We start from the raw sequence: 18,144 nt of genomic DNA, 5'->3' as shown, positions 1-18,144 counted from the left end.
AAAATAATGAAGTTTGGCCATTCCCTAAGGTTGTGGTGTTAGCTGGAAGGGAAAATTGAAAACAAAAAGCACCCACCTTTAATAAGAGCAAAAGGATTTTTAACTATGTCAGAGTGTTTTGGTAGGCTGATCTTGGTTTATGGAATACATGAAGTGATTATTCAACACACACACACACAAAGTTCTCCAGAATTTGAATCCTAAAAACAGACAACGTTGCAACTTAATTTACTCATGGACTAAAGTTAAAAAACAAACAAACAAACAAATAACAACAATAAAAGCGTGGTAAAGAAATCAAGAACACAAAGTGACAGCTCGGAATGAAATAGGGCATTTATGACTTTTCTAGATTACCAGATTCAAGTATGAACTTCAAGTTCCATAGCTAAAGGAAACGGAGACCAATTGGCTGGCTGCAGCTTTCTATTTTGCCCTTCCTAGTACAAACCTCTCTGGGTAAATAAAAACTATGCACACATCTCTGCCTGGTTTGCTCAGCATAGCCTCCATGAGGTCTGTCAAGCAGCAGGGAGCCACTCTGAGAATGAGAGGCAGTTCTGCCTAAGCTTGCCTGACACTGTCCATGGCTTGTTCCTTATTCTCTAGTTTAGAGGCTTTCTGCAGGGATGCCACCTTGATGCAGTTAGTCAGTAAGACATTCCTGGCGAATGCAACACTTAGTGGAGATATTTTATCTCGTTTATTGCTGTTAGAAGGATATGAATGTAGACATGCAATGCAAGCAAAACAAGTGACCACTTCTTTCAGTAAGAATTGGGAACAATTTTTTCCTGCTCAGAAACTGTATATATATATATACAGTTTATATATATATAATTTTATTTATAATATATATATAATTATATTTATATATATATACAGTTTATATATATATATAAAAATTTTAAAACTATTCATGGTGAAGAAGACTTTTTCTTGGGCAACACTAAATAAACATACACCAAAGGGGTTATTTAACTACAAATAATACACTGTTCAATGTCCCATACTAATAGTATATAAAATTGGCGCACTATTTGATTCTTTCTTTAAAAACTTGTGGGCAGTGCTTAGGAGTGAATCCAATTCCTGGACTTTGTACACGCTAGGCAAATACTGTTTTGGTTGAGCCTCCAACTTGGTTTTTTGAGACAAGGTCTCATCCTGTGTAACTCAGTTTGTCATACAGCTATTTTTATTGTCTACTGTGTCTTATTCTTAAATAATGAAACATCTTTCTCAACCCAGAGTTCTATTTTCTAGGTTGTCTCTTCTAGACAAAAAACTTAAATTGGACCCACAGAGCATTTTTTAATGCCATACTATAGTTATTACAGATATTCTTACCATTAACCTTTTTTGAAGTGGATATTATGGTCGCTATGGATCGACCACTATATCTAATGTGTTCATGAGGAAGTACATGCAATATTATACCAAAGATAGCTATTTCAACACGTGTATGGCAACTACATGGATATTCTTGGCAATCTTATGTATACAATTTTATGTACACTATTTAGTTGCTAACAGCTTGTCAAATTGGTCTCTGTCATAAAAAGGTAAGTTCACATTTATATTGGCCATATATTGCTTAGAATCTGTACCCAGAAAACAATGTAGAGTAAGAACTGAAAGTGGGGCAGGGATTCAATGGTTTGTAATGATGCAAATTTGGAAAGACTGTAAGTTAGATAACAGCTTCTGAAATCATAGGAGGAAGAAAAAGAGAGGCATGCTCATGTGTCAGAAACGGCTGTGTTATACACATAAAGAGTCATCATAAAAGCCAAGACAAATCAAAGGTTATAGAGAAAAGCCCCTGGCTAAACCTGGAATATAAGGACTGGAGACATAGAAGCCACATTGCTATATAAAGATTAGGACTAAACTTAAGAAAATGAAATCTTCTGGAAGAGAAACTCATAGGGCTATTAGAAACACAGGGAGCAACAAAGGAGGTAAAGGATAGAGCATATGCAGAACCGACCAGAGGCAGGGACTTGGAAGGACAACTAGATTATGTAGGTGACCTTTTCTGTAGCTAGGAAAGCTAAACTGTGCACCCATCTGCATCCTTCCCTCAGTCATCAGCTCTTTCACCTTACAGTTATGTTACCCTTGTGACTTCATTTCTTTATTTAAATAAAAGGTGGGTAATGACAATTATATTGCCAGATGAAGGTTAAACAGGGTGGTGTAGAGACTATCCTTTATGCACATGGGTGAAATTAAACACTCACAAATGTAGACTTCTAACTTCAGCCCCAATATGTAACAACTAACAAGTGACCCCAACACATGAGTATATATCAAGGGCTCTAGAGATTATAACCTTCAGCTACAACAAAAGCTGAGCATCCCCAAACGTCTCTCCAGGTGACTGATGTGTCAGTTCCTCAGCTGGATCATATGGCCTACTTTAAAGTAATTTTAGCTCCATCCCATAGATGAGAACTGTCTATATGAAAATAACCAATAAAAGAGTCCAGGGCAATATTCACAAAGGAGCCAAGGGCCACAGAAGTCAGTCAGAGGACTCTAGAAACCCAAAAGGTGAACTTGGTACCCATCTTCTTCATGGCATCACTTCCTGGTGTATTTTGGAATTGAATCTTTGGTCCCACTGTCAATCCTTTGCTACTGTATTCATCTGACAGAGGCAACCAAGTATGATTCTTGTCCATTTGGGACAATACATATCTAGAAGATGTAGTTTTAAACCACATATCCCAAGAGAAGAATTAAATGTAATTCTGTATCCAAAGCACAAACTTTTTTTCTTGAGTTTGTTCTTATCATCATTACTTTAGACATGAAATTTTTTCCTATAGTGGGTTAAGCTCCTCTCTGTGCATTTGATGAAAATGTGAGGAAAGAGATGAGTGTTATCTTTGAAGTTTACATGGGAAGAGAGGAGAATGAAAAGACAAGGAATAAAAAGTTTTTGTTAAAGGAGGGGCCAAAAAAGAAAGAATGGCCCCATATCTAAACTCTATTATCATAAACTCAGTGTACAGTTACTGCTCACCCTCCCATAACCTGGCTCCACCCATGAGGACCACAGGTCAGGCTGACCAATAGCTTTAAAGAATTGTACGGAACAAAGGGCCACAACATCGTCCGTGGAGAATAAAAGGCCACTACTTCCAGCAGCAGCACATACCTGCTTCTGACACTTGTGATCAGCAGCAAGCTCGCAGACCTGACATCATGGTGAACTTCACTGCTGAGGAAAAGGCTCTGGTCAATGGCCTGTGGAGTAAGGTGAACGTGGAAGATATTGGTGGTGAAGCTCTGGGACGGTAAGACTTGGTTGCTTTGGACAACTAGCCAGGAAAGTCAAGAATTCTGAGTATCCCTGATTTTTCCATGTCTCTCACCTATTTCACAGGCTTCTCGTTGTATACCCATGGACTCAGAGGTTCTTTGACAGCTTTGGGAACTTGTCCTCTGCCTCTGCCATAATGGGCAACCCGAGAGTCAAAGCCCATGGCAAGAAGGTGCTGACTTCTCTTGGAGAAGCCATTAAGAACCTAGACAACCTCAAGTCTGCCTTGGCTAAACTCAGCGAACTTCACTGTGACAAGCTACATGTGGATCCTGAGAACTTCAAGGTGAGCTCAAAGCAAGTTCACTACTTTATTTTGCATTTGTCTTGGGGACAAAATTGGAAGCTGAGAATATGAGTGATGGTGATGCCAACGCAGATTTCAAAATTCACTGGTCCAGGCGGGATGATAATGAATGGCTGTAAGAAGCTTGAATGAGTTTACAGGCATTTAGAAAATTTTGTCATGACAGAATTATGTTGTACTTATCATGGAGAGAAACGGGAAAGAATAACTGATCTGTGCAAGAAGAAATGGAATCTGGAGAGGAAATTAGCTTAACTTCTGTAGATACTAATAATTGATATTGAAGAAAAGATTTGGGGTGCAATTTAAAGTTGGAATTTTTTATCAACATTATAAAAATGTGTTCAATTCCAAAGTGAGCATTGCAACAAGTGGAGGCTTGTTCCTGCATCGGTGATGGTTTTAAAACTCCACCAAGAGTACTTGCAGCACAGAAATTCTGTATTTACAGATGATAGAAATGGGAATGGGAAATGGGAATGGGAAAGAAATAGTGAATGGGAAAGGTAGCAATAAAGGCAAATGAATATAATGGAAAGAGGAGAAAGTGTGAGAAATCAGGCAGAAAAGTGGCGAGTGCCAAGACAACACCAAAATTGAACCTATGCTTATCAGAGATGACTGAACACGGAGTTTGATACCGGATGTGTTAGAGTATAGGCTCAAAATATTTTTTGATTTGCTTGTATTTTTTTTTTTCTGAGCCTGCATTTAACACACCAATCTGTTTATTTTGTCTTTCCTTGAACAGCTCCTGGGTAATGTGCTGGTGATCGTTTTGGCCAGTCACTTTGGCAAGGAATTCACGCCCGAGGTGCAGGCTGCCTGGCAGAAGGTGGTGGCTGGGGTGGCCAATGCTCTGTCCCACAAGTATCACTGAGCCCTCTCTCTAGATGTCCAGCAATTCTGTGTGTTCCCTATGCTCCCTTGATGCACATGAGTACTGGACTGGTCCTTGAGAATACAGGTTGTTTAATAAAGATCATTCATCTCAGTAATCAAAAAGTCACTTTTGTCTTGTCTGTTTTTCACTCCATTGCTAAAAAAAAGCTGTCTGATGGGTTTGTGGAAGAGGGGAAACAGAGGAAGACAGCCGGGTTTCTCTGAAACTGAAAATACTCGAGGGAGGAAAGTAGATGCCTGGAAGGCTTCTTCAAACCCAGGGAGAGTCTAAAGCTGGGAAAGAATTTTCAAAGAGAAGACGAAAGAGTTCAGTTAGTGAAGAAAGAATTGTGTTTGGAATACATAAAAACTTAATGTAGTGGGTAAAGAAAACCAAAAAGAGGAACATGGGATGTACTCACTCATATTTGGTTTCTAGCCATAAATAAAGGACATTGAGTTTATAATTCACGATCCTAGAGAGCTAAATAAGAAGGTGAATCCAAAGACAAACATATAGGCATCCTCCTGAATATTAACCTTCATCAGGCGATGAAAGGACAGAGACAGAGACCCACATTGGAGCACCGGACTGAAATCTCAAGGTCCAAATCAGGAGCAGAAGGAGAGAGAACACGAACAAGGAACTCAGGACCGCGAGGGGTGCACCCACACACTGAGACAATGGGGATGTTCTATCAGGAACCCACTAAGTCCAGCTGGCCTGGGTCTGAAAAAGCATGGGATAAAACCGGACTTGCTGAACATAGCGGACAATGAGGACTACTGAGAACTCAAGAACAAAGGCAATGGGTTTTTGATCCTACTCCACTTACTGGCTTTGTGGGAGCCTAGGCAGTTTGGATGCTCACCTTACTAGACCTGGATGGAGGTGGGCGGTCTTTGGACTTCCCACAGGTCAGAGAACCCTGATTGCTCTTCAAGCAGATGAGGGAGGGGGACTTGATCGGGGGAGGGGAAGGGAAATGGGAGGCGGTGGTGGGGAGAAGGCAGAAAACCTTAATAAATAAATAAATTTAAAAAATATATATATAAAATAAAAATTAAAAAAAGAGAGAATCTGAAAAAAAAAAGAAAATTGTGTCATGTGATATCTCATGGCAGGTTGTGAAATACCCCATTTCCATTAAGAAAAAGTTTGAAAGAGCTGAGAGCTAAGATAAGATTATTATTTTAAATTATTTAATACATATCCTCTTCTTCTTAAAAGAATTTATTAGATAACCAACTGGTGTGCTTTTCCCTGGGGAAGATTATTTCTCTAGCTCTCAGCATCCTTTAGTTGCCTGTAATTCTTTGTGTGTGATTAAAGTTTTATGGGTTTTTCCTCATCCATGTTCCTGGGTCTCACAACAAACTCCCTGATCCTCTGGCTCTTGCAATCTTTTGTACTTCTCTGCAGTGTCCCTTTAGCCTTGGGTGCGGGAGTGCTTTGTAAATGTGTTCACTGGGACTGGGTTCCACAACTCTGCATTTTGATGTGTGCTGGGTGTCTGTAGTGGTCTCCATCTATTGCAGAGAAGTTCTCTGGATGAGGGGTGAAGAATACACTTACATATACATATGTGCATACAATGACAATGAATGACAAAAGAAACCATAAATTTGAAAGAGAGGAAGGAGGGTAGACACAAGGGTTGGACAGAGGAGAGGAAAGAAAGATAAGTTGTAACTATATTATAATTTCAAAAAAGTTTTAAAAGCTATTTATTATTTTAAGTTTTATAAGTCTGTGTGTATGTCTGTATTTGTGTTTGTGTATGTATAAGGAGGTGCTCCTGAAGCCAGAGCTATTGTTTTCCAGTAGAACTGGGGTTCAGGTGGTAATTTGGCTATTTGGGTAGATCTGTATACATTACTACCAGCTCACAAACGTCTTATATTAAAGATAATGTATTTGTTTTCTCTCAGTCTGTACATTCTGTACTGATACACCAAAAAATCCTTCCAACGATATATGGGAAGCGCAAAGAATTCTTAAAACTATTAGTACTTAGACAACAATGAGAATGTGTAAGAGAGACATACACAGATCTAATCTTCATGGAAGTAGAAAAAGACAAGATCTCCTGAGTAAATAGGAAGCATGGGGACCTCGGAGGAGGGTTGAAGTGGAGGGGAGAGGCAGGGAGGGGAGCAGAGAAAAACGTAGAGCTCAATAAAAATCAATAAAACAGAAAAAATAAATAATAAAAAAATGAGAAAAAACAAAGTAAGAAAGAACGTCACCACGAAGGAGGGAGTGCCTAACGCGCAACTCTGCCCCAGCTGTGGATGGAAATATCCCTGATGCTTCAGTTATTTTGTGATACACAAGAGTGTAGAGAGAGTCTGGTAGAAGCACCTGAAAGGCCAGTCATTCAGCCTTCCAGGACTCAACCTGACAAAAGCACTGACTCCACTTTCTGCAGCACCAGGCAGCTGCACGTTTCCAGGGGGAAACACTGTGCTCCTAGGGCATAAAAAGCCATCATTTGCACACAGCAGATTGCTCTGTTTTACAGTATGATGGAGGCAAATGTAGAGACCACATTTGTTCTACACACCAATCTATTTCTACTCAGAAACGGAAATGTATTAGGAACTGCTTTCCTGAGGCTGTGGGGAAAGAGGGAGATCATGGCCTAAACCTCTAGAAAATGCACTCAACAGTTTGCACAGCACCTCCTTGTATTGCATGGCTTCTGAGTAAGGGGCATATTTTTGCCAGTCAGGTCCTGATTCCCATGCCAAAAAAAGAGCCTCATCCTCTCTAGGGCTGTCCCGTGTTTGTCTCTGCTTCAGCTTTAATCTACTGACCTGGAAGGTTCACGATGAAAAGGAAGAGTGTGACAGATACCCTTGCAAATCTCCTGTTGGGAGGAGAGGGGACCAAAGTAAAAGAAGGAAGGAAGGAGAGAGAGAGAGAGTAAAGCTATGAAAAGCAGCAGGAGGGTCTCCCCCATGAGGGAAGGGGCCTGCTTGACACTATCTTACTGGGAATGCTATCTAAACCTGACTCCACTGGACCGCACCCCTGTCTTGCCCAGCCTCTCTTGACCAATGGCCTCAGAGTCCTGTGGAGGGGGAAGGGGTGCAAGGTCCAGAGTGAAGAATAAAAGGCCAGGCCTTCAGCCACTTGAGCACACTGGCTTCTGAGATCAACTCCCAGCTTCTTGACCTGACACCATGGTTCACTTCACAGCTGAAGAGAAAGCCGCTATCACAAGCATCTGGGAAAAAGTGGATGTGGAAAAAGCTGGAGGAGAAACCCTGGGAAGGTAGGATGGGAGCCCAGGGCAGGGAAGGAATGGAGGGGGGAAGTCGTGCATGGCAGAACTAGCCAGGCTTCCACTAGTGGATGGTGACACGTTCTGACTTTCTAACTGCTACTGCCCTGTGTGTCAGGCTCCTGATTGTCTACCCATGGACTCAGAGATTCTTTGACAAGTTTGGAAACCTCTCTTCTGCCCAAGCCATCATGGGTAACCCCAGAATCAGAGCCCATGGCAAGAAAGTGCTGACATCCCTAGGCTTCGCGGTTAAGAACATGGACAACCTCAAGGAGGTCTTTGCTCATCTGAGTGAGCTGCACTGTGACAAGCTTCACGTGGACCCTGAGAACTTCAAGGTCGGTTCAGAACATGCTCATGTGCTCAATTTAAATGTGACATGGGGAAAAGAAGAAAGTTAAGAGCGTGATTGGTACTTGCTGCTTTTGTTTTTTTTTCCAGGAATCTATTCCTCATATTGGGTTGTCTTCCTCAGCCTTAATACAAGGGGAGGAGCTAAGTCCTAAGTCAACTTGATATACTCCTTCGTGAATAGAAACAGGAGTGGACAAGGGGCTGAGGGGGGGGGACAGAATGGGAGGAGAGGAGGGAGGGAAAACTGTGCCCAGGATATAAAATAAATGAACAAATTTAATTAAAATAAAAAGGAGAGTGATTATAATGGCACAGATCTCAAATGTGGATCTAGATCTAGTGTTAGTGAATTGCTAGAAACTTCTTCTATAAATTTGCAAATATTCAGAAAAGTTTTTTAGACAGACTTGTATTATTTTACTATGTAACTCAGTATTGTCTCAGTATGTAACTCAGTTGGCAGAATACATGAAGTGTTCAATGCAATGCCTACCGAAGGATAAAAAGGAATAGATTTTGGAGTTGGTTACAATTCCTCCCTACTTTTGAAAAACGAAATTAGCATATATGTGGAAGTAGAAATAGCATTTGAAATTGACATTTTGTTTTAGAGAAGGAGAAATACATTATGTGGATTCTAAATGATTGACACTTCAGGAAAGATATGAGAAGAAAACTAGACAGATTTTTCTTATCAGTGTGATGGACTTTTAAAAAATCATGACAGTCCTAATGAGTAATATCAGAAGGAGTGAATGCTCCGTCATCGCAGACTTAAACTCGAGTAAGCATGTTTCTGCTCTCAAATCCTGTGCTTACTGAAGCAGGCCATTTGTGACTAAGAAAAGGAATAAGAATGGAAGATTGTGGAAACAAAAGGAAGCAGGCCAGAAGAGGTTCAATGGGGAGCAAGGAGGGCATTTGAACAGTGAAACTGAAGCAACCTCATTAGAGTGAACCGATAGTTGAGGATTGGAGTCCTCAAAAAAAGTAACTTAAACATACTATTTTTTCATGTAAATTCCCTTTTCTGTCTTTTTCCTCATTTTTGTGTTTTCTCTTATAGCTCCTGGGAAACACTCTGGTGATTGTTCTCTCTTCTTACTTTGGCAAAGAATTCACGGCCGAGGTGCAGGCTGCCTGGCAGAAGTTGGTGGCAGGAGTAGCCAATGCTCTAGCCCACAAGTACCACTGAGCCCCCTTTCCTGATAACCAGCACTCTGTGTACCCCTCAGTCCCATCTATATAAGACCACTGTGCTGGAATTTGAAACCAGAGTTGTGTTGAATAAAGTCCATTCTCTTCAGTAACACAAGAGTCATATTTCTCATTGTATATTTCTCACTTTTGTGTTAAAGAAAGAAGGTTGAAGGGCTCATAGTAGGGGAGCGGCATAACAGGAAACCCAAGTTTCTCTGCAACTGTATCAGGACTCAGGGGAGGAAGGTATATGTTAGGAGATTTTTCTAAGGTGTCAGGGAGGGTGAAGAGTTGAGAAGAATTGTCTTGTGGGAAAGCAAAGGTTAATCTGCTGGAGAAGGCATTGTACTGCAGTTGCAATAACTAGTGTGACAAATGTCAGGAGCAGCTTGTGATATGTCTTGTTTAATTAAGACAAAGCTTTACACAGAGCTAATGCCTAAGCTGACATAAACAACGTACTCAGATTCTTTATTTTAAGAAACAATTTACTTTATTTTTAATCACGTGTCACTGTGTCTGTTTGTGTTTTGGTTTGTGCATGTGAGTTCAAGATTCTAAGAGGTCCAGACTGGAACTGGACAGGTCCCACTGGAACTGGAGTTTTAGGGGTTTGTGCGCCGCCTGCCATTGGTGCCGAGAACTGAACTCAGTTCCTCTGAGAGCATATTTACTCTTAAACCCTGGGTCATCATCTCTCCATCTCTAAGTGTACATTTTCCAGCAGATGCTTTATCTGGTGTTCTCTGGGTCTAATTGCAAGAAAAAAGGACAAATTGACAGAGAGCAATGAACTTTTAAGAAAACGTTTCAGTGAAACGATAATAGCAGGCTTATGTTTTGAAGGAGTTCATTGTCTCATTGAAGAGGCAAAGATATGAGACACAATTCGGTGCAATTCCCTGTCAGACTGTAGCGAGTGATGAGATGGTGAAGGAGAAAGAATATAAGTGGAACCCTCTCAGGGGATTATGGCTATTTCATACATGGGCAGTCTACATGGATGCTGAAACTTTCTGTAATCTAAAGCCTGTAAACTAGATGTTAATGATTTGTTTAAAACTATAAGGTATTGAAGAGGTAAAATATTGCCAAAATTAGACAATAGGGACCTTGATTGTAAAAATCTACTTTATTAGGTAGGAAACAATAACCTCACCTGGTGAAGCCTGCTTATCACCCCCCCCCACTTGAAAGTACAAGCAAAGTACCACAGTTTAACAGATTGCCTGAGCCAGAGTCAGTTCAAGGCTCACCTACAACTTAGTGAGTTGCTGTCTCAGAATAAATCCTGGTCTGAGGATGTTGCTCAGTGTGGAGCACTGACCTAACATGTGGGATGTCAGAGATTCAATTCCCAGTACCACTAAACTAAGAACACTGAAAGAATTGATTAGTAACCAATAAAGAGTCTCTGGAAAACCGACTGAAGAAAGGGGCTATTGAGAAAATATCCTCCTTACGAATCCAAAGTTGATCTAAATCCTCAGGAACTGGATGTCACAGTGTTATAAAGGTTTAAACTAAGTAGGTGAAGCAAGGTGTGCAACCGCAGCAATGACTGAAGGTGGGAGAGACAGGCATGGGGTCAGACATACTGGAAGGTATGAGTAGGAAACAGTAACAACGAACTCACAAACCTTGAGTGGGTGTAACTATATAAGGCATGCCGTGAGACACTCAGACGGGGAAATCACACCTGAGAGAGGTTAAAACTGCTCACAGTCATTCACATCCTAAGTCAATCTCATGTGAAGGTTGGGATATTTAAATGGTAGAAGCGAGAGGTCAGCACCTGCTCTTGACTCCATAGATATGGAAAAGGACAAGACTCAAACATGACTGGGGGCTGATAGTTTAAGGAGTCTTTGTCTACTTTAAAGATGAGGGACGAATGATTCTTTAGTTTCACCTTATCAACAACATTGATCTTTCTGGTACTCCTAGCTTTTCAATATGGCTCTAAAACTTCAGACCTTGTACAAGGCACTGAAGTTGGTTATCACTGGGCCCGTCAATAGATGAGACAATGCCCACTTTATCAATTTTTTTCTCTTCTTGCCGTCACTAATGATTTGGCTCTAGATGTCAGCAGATAAAGGCTGATAGTTCTGTGTTGTAGAAAGAAGAGATATTTACCACCCGCTTGAGAGCTAGCTATGCACCACTACAACGTGAAAAAGCAAGATAACTGAAAAATAACTATTAATATATTTACTCGCATATTCACATATACAGGTCAGGATAATAGAAAATTTTGGTTTGTTTGTTTTGTTCCTGGAGACATGGTTGCATGCCTGAGGCTGTGGGGAAAGAGGGAGATCATGGCCTAAACCTCTAGAAAATGCACTCAACAGTTTGCACAGCACCTCCTTGTATTGCATGGCTTCTGAGTAAGGGGCATATTTTTGCCATTTAGATACTGATTCCCATGCCAAAAAAGAGCCTCATCCTCTCTAGGGCTGTCCCGTGTTTGTCTCTGCTTCAGCTTTAATTTACTGACCTGCAAGGCTCCAGACAAAAAGGGAAGAGTGTGAAAGACACCCTTGCACATCTCCTGTTGGGAGGAGAGGGGACCAAAGTAAAAGAAGGAAGGAAGGAGAGAGAGAGAGAGTAAAGCTATGAAAAGCAGCAGGAGGGTCTCCCCCATGAGGGAAGGGGCCTGCTTGACACTATCTTACTGGGAATGCTATCTAAACCTGACTCCACTGGACCGCACCCCTGTCTTGCCCAGCCTCTCTTGACCAATGGCCTCAGAGTCCTGGGAAGGGGGAAGGGGTGCAAGGTCCAGAGTGAAGAATAAAAGGCCAGGCCTTCAGCCACTTGAGCACACTGGCTTCTGAGATCAACTCCCAGCTTCTTGACCTGACACCATGGTTCACTTCACAGCTGAAGAGAAAGCCGCTATCACAAGCATTTGGGAAAAAGTGGATGTGGAAAAAGCTGGAGGAGAAACCCTGGGAAGGTAGGATGGGAGCCCAGGGCAGGGAAGGCATGGAGGGGGGAAGTCGTGCATGGCAGAACTAGCCAGGCTTCCACTAGTGGATGGTGACACGTTCTGACTTTCTAACTGCTACTGCCCTGTGTGTCAGGCTCCTGATTGTCTACCCATGGACTCAGAGATTCTTTGACAAGTTTGGAAACCTCTCTTCTGCCCAAGCCATCATGGGTAACCCCAGAATCAGAGCCCATGGCAAGAAAGTGCTGACATCCCTAGGCTTCGCGGTTAAGAACATGGACAACCTCAAGGAGGTCTTTGCTCATCTGAGTGAGCTGCACTGTGACAAGCTTCACGTGGACCCTGAGAACTTCAAGGTCGGTTCAGAACATGCTCATGTGCTCATTACTATTTTTGCTAGCAACATTACTGGGAATTGATACTATATTTGGTAATGCCTTCACAGATTCTCATCTACATGGCTCCAAAACTAGCATCAGTAAATAAGTAGTATAAGTCTAAATTAATATTTAGCTGTGCAAGTACTGTGGAAGAGAAAGATTTTGGTGCAGCATAGACTACTCCTAGCATGCCTGAGGCCTTGTGTTGGATCTCTAGCATTGGGAAACAAAGGGTTCAGATACTGGATAGTTTTTACAGAGTGGGTTTTTTTAGAAATTTGTAGCTTTATGCAAGAAGAAACCGAATTTGAACTGGATATCTTGTAGTTAGGAAGAGAAAATATCTTATTTATTTGGTGCCTAATAATCGGTACTTTAGGGAAAGATATGGACGAATTCTAAAAACCTGATCTTGTCCATCTTTTGACAAACTGTCTAAGTATTTTACATTCCCACTCAACATCGGCATAATTGGAGGTTTCTTTTTTATTGGTTGGACACTTGACTCCATTAAGCATCTTGTTACCCTGCAATCTTATGTTCATTTAGATTAGCCCATTGGTGAATGAGACAGGAGCAAGGAATACAGGAGGTAAAGGGGCGGAATGAGGAAGGGTACAGACCCAGCTGGTTGAGTGGTGTATGGGAACAAGAAGAGTTACGCAATGTAGTTGCCAAGTTTGTCACAGGTGAAAGGGTAGGTATTGGGAAACAGAGATCTTCACAGGATAAAATTTTTATATGCCATCGCTTTGAACCTCTACATATCACTGCCATTTTTTTTTTTTTGTTACAGCTCCTGGGTAACATGTTGGTGATTGTCCTTTCTGGTTATTTTGCCAAGGAATTTACCCCTGAGGTGCATGCTGCCTGGCAGAAGCTGGTGATTGGTGTGGCCAATGCTCTAGCCCACAAGTACCATTAATCTCCCATTTCTGTAGACTAGCAATCCTGTGTGTCTCTCATGCTGTCTTCGAGCACATGAGGACTGGACTAGGCCTTAAGAGTACAGATTTTGTTTAATAAAGTTGATTCTCAATGATCTAATACTGTGTTTTTTAAACTTTTATGTTGAAAGAAGATCTGGGTGGGCTTATGAGTGGGGAGGGAAGGATATACTGTGGAAAAGTGGTGAGGCTCAAGGAGGATGAAGAGATGACAAAAATTCTTCAGGAAGAGAAGAAAGGGTTCACTCAGTATATGGTAGGGTACAAAACATTTACTGTACAAGGTAAAAAATAAAAGGATAGCAAGTGGTTAGGGGGGAAAGAAGGCTAGTGAGACATGCTAAAATTTTTCTTAAGTTTTCTGATATGTGTATGAGAGTTTTGCCTGCATGTGTGCATGTGTACTACATGTATGCAGACCAAGAGAGGGTCATATCCCCTAGACTGGAGGTACAGCTCCTTATGAGCTGCCACGTGGGTGCTGAGAATTGAAATCTGGTCTTTTGGAAGAGCAGAAAATGCTTTTATATCTGAGTCCTCTTTTACCCCAAAACAAGCTGTAGATTTTTAAGAGAAATCCTTATATATCTAAAATACAAGATAGAAGTACTATTTTTAATTCATTGTGCATTTTTGAAGAGCTGGCTTATACCTTGTGAGACTGAGATAGCAAAGTAAATGGGGAGCGGAGTGATATGTGGGATCTTATTTGAAAAAGTTTGAGGAGTTACTGATACTGTACTTTCCTTTAGTCACGTGTTAGGGCCACTTCACTGGCACAATGAAGAATAACAGCTAAGGCATTCAATGTTCTGGATTGTGTAACGGGATGTAACAAATCCTGAAGTGAGGTTAAACGTACCAGAGAAATAGTAAATTTAGGGATCATTTGAGAACAAGAACGATTTCATATAAACGAAGACTACATAATTATGAGAAGGCCCACATGCTCTAACTACTGAAGGATACCTTGGTATCTTCATTAATGACTATTCAATATAGAGAGCTATTGAAGAGACCAAACGTTACAGGTCCCTGAGTATAAAATTATAACATACAACTATGTAACAGGAGATGGTAAATCCAATACTTATGAGCTAGTCTGAGACTTCCCAGGACCATTTAGCAATGCCAAGCTAGACTACAGAAATTACTGGGATCTGGTGGCACAATGAAAGTGGAAAGAGAGGCTGAAGATGTAGAAAACTGTACAGTGCTTTCCAGTAACGCAAAACTCCCAGGTTCAACCGATAGCTATGCATACAGTTTCAAACAATGGAGTAAAGTTTTAGTAACTATAAGTCTCCTTAGATAACTGAACAAAAATTGGGATAATTGAGGTAGTAACCTTCTTATATAAAATGTGAATTAAAAATTGCAGACACTGGGCACACAAGGGGGTGTAATTGTTTAAACCCAGAAAGTGAAGTGAGGCTCCCAGCCTGGGAAGGACCAGCAAAGGTAGAATGAGGCAGACCTGGTGCCAGATTTACCAGGAAGAATGGGTAGGAAATGGAGGGAGGATATCTGAAGTCACCCCACCCTGTGTACATAGCTAGAGGAAGCCATGAAGTGGCCTGGGACCCTCATGTCACTGAATTTGCTTCAGAGAGTTCAGGTTGCTCAGAGACACTGAATTTCCTAGTCTTGAGTCAGTTTCAAACATCATTGCTTGACATTGGACTGAATTCCAGGAGTCTTGCTGAAGAAAGGGAGGAGGGGTTGTAGAAGCCAAGGTTATACTTAAGGAGGGTCAGGGTTATGATGGGGAACCCACAGAGACAGCTGACCTGAGCTCTTGGGATTACATGGACTCTAACCAACAGTTAGGGAGCTTGCATGGGACTGATCTAAGCCCTCTGAATGTTTGTGACAGTTATGTGCTTCGTCTGTTTGTAAGGCTCCTAGCAGTGAGATCAGGACCTGTTCTTGGCACTTAGCTGGCTTTTGGGAACCTATTCTTTTTGCTGAATTACCTGGCCCAGCCTTTATGCTGGGGGAGGAACTTGCCTGCCTCAACTTGATGTGCCATGCCGTGTTCCAGCCCATGGGAGGCCTGCTCCTCTCTGAACGGAGAAGGAGGAAAAGAGGATGGGGATAAATGTGAGGAATAGTGAGGAGAGGAGGGAGGGGAAACTGTGGGAGGTATGTAAAATAAATGAAAAAAATGTTAATAAAATAAAATTAAAAAATAAAACCAAAAGCATTCGTGTTTGAATGTGCAAATTCTGGGAGCTATAGTGACAAGTTGGGGCAAAAATAATTCCAGTTCTCATTTCTTGACCTCTTTGCATTGGTCAATATTTGACTTTCCTCTTTGTCTCCACCACAAGGATGGAGACCAATAATTCTTAGAGATGGAGACTAGGGCATATCTGAACTCCACGAAATTTTATAGCAGTCTCATTAGAATACATGTGGGATCTCACTGAATTCAAAATGATACCACTAAGCTAGGAAAAGCCATATCCATTTCCAGTATCTTATTTCTTTTTCTTGACTCCTCTCGATTCTGGCTGGTCACTTCATGAAGTGAAGGATTAATGCTGCAGCAACGGCAGAAGACGGGCTCTCTGCCTGCAGAAAGTCCAATCTATACATCGAGGCCTTTCCAGTCAGAAATCCAAACAATATCATTTTAAAATTGTTTCTGATTTACTTATGTACAGATCAGGATTGTTAAGTCTGGAGTGTAGCCCCAGCCCCTGGCATCCATCCTAGCCCCCTGGCCTGGGAGTTGCATTAGTCTGGACTCAAAATCCCAGCAGGCTAGGTCCTGACCCCTCCCTGGGGGAGGGTCAGGACCACTCCCACAGGTTATTTAAGCGGACTCCCAGAGGAGAAACACATGGTTATGGGTTTGCATGTGCTCCCTGCTTTCCTGTCTCCCCACCATGCGCTCTGCTACCCGATGGGCATTTTAATTTAATTTGATCTGTCCTAATTGGATTTCTTTGCGCTGGTAGAGCCGCTCATCTTAATTTTTTTCCTAACAAGGATGATGAATGATTTTTTTTTGATGAATGATGTTTAACAAATGAAGGTTAAATTTTTGGTTCTTTAGCAATTTTTACCAATGAAAATACAAAAAAGGAAGATACCAAAAAAAGACCGAAAATAATTCACTGACATAAATTTATTTTTATTACTTCTTTAAGAATGTTTGCATAAGTGTACAGGTGTAAGTCTGCAATCATATTGGTATGACTCTGTGTTAAGGAATACAAAGGACAAATGCATTTTTTAAAATTTTCTTTTCTCTCTCTCTCTCTCTCTCTCTCTCTCTCTCTCTCTCTCTCTCTTTTCTTTCATGTAGTACTCCTCCCAGTTTCTCTCCCTCTCTCCCAGATCCACTCCTCTGTTTCCTCTTATAAAAGAGCAGGCCTCCCAGATATATCAACCAAACAAGTTAATGGCTATGCAGCCTAGGCTGGTGAACCAGTAAATCTCAGGAATCCCACTTTCTGCCTCTGGGAACATCTGAACCATCACCACACTTGATGGTTTTAATTTTAATCGGGATTCAGGGAATCAAATTCAAGTCCATATACTTGCATAAAAAGTCTATCATTTGCTGAGTACTCACCCATACCAATCTGTTGTTGTTGATAGTGTTATTATATTTACTTTTTTGAGACAAGGTCTCATGTAGAACAGGTGACTTTAACTCAGTCTGCAACCTAGGATACTCTTAACTGATAATCCTGTACCTCTCTCTCCTGTAAGGCATGTAATGCATGATAGCTGCCGAGGCCAGCATCTTGATAAGTCACTAGAGACAAATTCTAACAGAAGTCAAGCAGAGTTAGTTTCTTGGAAAGAACTGAAAAAACAGAACTGAAAGAAAAACAATGCCACCTACTCAGACTTATGCCTCCTATACACTGTGCTATGCATATGAGTACAATTGTCTCAGTGTTAGGAATCAGGTCAATTTGCACTTTTACAAGTGAATAAAGCAGTATTAGCACAACTAACTCATTCATGCACACAGAAAGTAGAACTGAACTGAGTTTAATTATTGTGTTTATTTTATGCTGATTAAAATTAAAATGTAAAATAATTCAGGATAGCCACATGGTAAATAGGCAATAAGTATTTACATTTGAGTCGATGGTGTATTTAGACGACAGCCAGTATTTCTTTACCTCTCTGTGGCATACGTTTCTCCTATGCATCTCTCCCTCCAGTGTTTTGTCATCAAAATCCAGACATCTACTCTGACACCAATTGTAACTTAGATATCCCCCATCAAAGTTTGCATTTCCTTAATTGAAATCAATTCTGAATTAAAACAAGCAGTGACTCTTTGAACTCTATTTTTTATGCTCCCTAAAGCTTCACTGTCAACACTTTAACTTTGTAGTTATCAAACTACTTTGTGGGTACGTCATTATTGCTCAAACTCTTCAGGGCTATTTACCTTCGGCCTGCTATCTAGCTCTGCTCTCTCACCTCCACACAGGTGGGAGTGTCTAGCGGACTCCT

General features: G+C 41.1%; 3 protein-coding genes across 3 annotated transcripts; all 3 read left to right on the top strand.

Annotated features, from left to right (window-relative positions):
- Positions 1-3,162: 3,162 nt before the first annotated feature.
- LOC101993406 (hemoglobin subunit epsilon-Y2) lies at positions 3,163-4,646 on the top strand. The gene is made up of 3 exons (XM_005370153.2): positions 3,163-3,308; positions 3,398-3,620; positions 4,393-4,646. Exons 1-3 carry the CDS (start codon positions 3,217-3,219, stop codon positions 4,519-4,521), a joined length of 444 nt encoding a protein of 147 aa, XP_005370210.1. The 5' UTR covers positions 3,163-3,216; the 3' UTR covers positions 4,522-4,646.
- A 2,843-nt stretch (positions 4,647-7,489) lies between these two features.
- LOC101993695 (hemoglobin subunit beta-H0) lies at positions 7,490-9,485 on the top strand. Its single transcript, XM_005370154.1, has 3 exons — positions 7,490-7,804; positions 7,932-8,154; positions 9,237-9,485. Exons 1-3 carry the CDS (start codon positions 7,713-7,715, stop codon positions 9,363-9,365), a joined length of 444 nt encoding a protein of 147 aa, XP_005370211.1. The 5' UTR covers positions 7,490-7,712; the 3' UTR covers positions 9,366-9,485.
- A 2,648-nt stretch (positions 9,486-12,133) lies between these two features.
- Positions 12,134-13,756, top strand: LOC101993119 (hemoglobin subunit beta-H1). Its single transcript, XM_005370152.1, has 3 exons — positions 12,134-12,335; positions 12,463-12,685; positions 13,506-13,756. Exons 1-3 carry the CDS (start codon positions 12,244-12,246, stop codon positions 13,632-13,634), a joined length of 444 nt encoding a protein of 147 aa, XP_005370209.1. The 5' UTR covers positions 12,134-12,243; the 3' UTR covers positions 13,635-13,756.
- The last annotated feature ends 4,388 nt before the right edge of the window (positions 13,757-18,144 follow it).

Source organism: Microtus ochrogaster, unplaced genomic scaffold, assembly GCF_000317375.1.
Source record: "Microtus ochrogaster isolate Prairie Vole_2 unplaced genomic scaffold, MicOch1.0 UNK73, whole genome shotgun sequence".
Taxonomy (NCBI): Eukaryota; Metazoa; Chordata; class Mammalia; order Rodentia; family Cricetidae; genus Microtus; species Microtus ochrogaster.
The sequence above is the reverse complement of the archived record's forward strand: the minus strand, read 5'-3'. Positions and strand labels throughout refer to the sequence as shown.

Coding starts and splice junctions, on each gene's coding strand:
- LOC101993119 (XM_005370152.1), top strand. CDS start 12,244: ATGGTTCACTTCACAGCTGAAGAGAAAGCCGCTATCACAAGCATTTGG. Junction 12,336..12,462: donor GGAGGAGAAACCCTGGGAAG/GTAGGATGGGAG, acceptor CCTGTGTGTCAG/GCTCCTGATTGTCTACCCAT. Junction 12,686..13,505: donor TGGACCCTGAGAACTTCAAG/GTCGGTTCAGAA, acceptor TTTTTGTTACAG/CTCCTGGGTAACATGTTGGT.
- LOC101993695 (XM_005370154.1), top strand. CDS start 7,713: ATGGTTCACTTCACAGCTGAAGAGAAAGCCGCTATCACAAGCATCTGG. Junction 7,805..7,931: donor GGAGGAGAAACCCTGGGAAG/GTAGGATGGGAG, acceptor CCTGTGTGTCAG/GCTCCTGATTGTCTACCCAT. Junction 8,155..9,236: donor TGGACCCTGAGAACTTCAAG/GTCGGTTCAGAA, acceptor TTTCTCTTATAG/CTCCTGGGAAACACTCTGGT.
- LOC101993406 (XM_005370153.2), top strand. CDS start 3,217: ATGGTGAACTTCACTGCTGAGGAAAAGGCTCTGGTCAATGGCCTGTGG. Junction 3,309..3,397: donor GGTGGTGAAGCTCTGGGACG/GTAAGACTTGGT, acceptor CCTATTTCACAG/GCTTCTCGTTGTATACCCAT. Junction 3,621..4,392: donor TGGATCCTGAGAACTTCAAG/GTGAGCTCAAAG, acceptor TTCCTTGAACAG/CTCCTGGGTAATGTGCTGGT.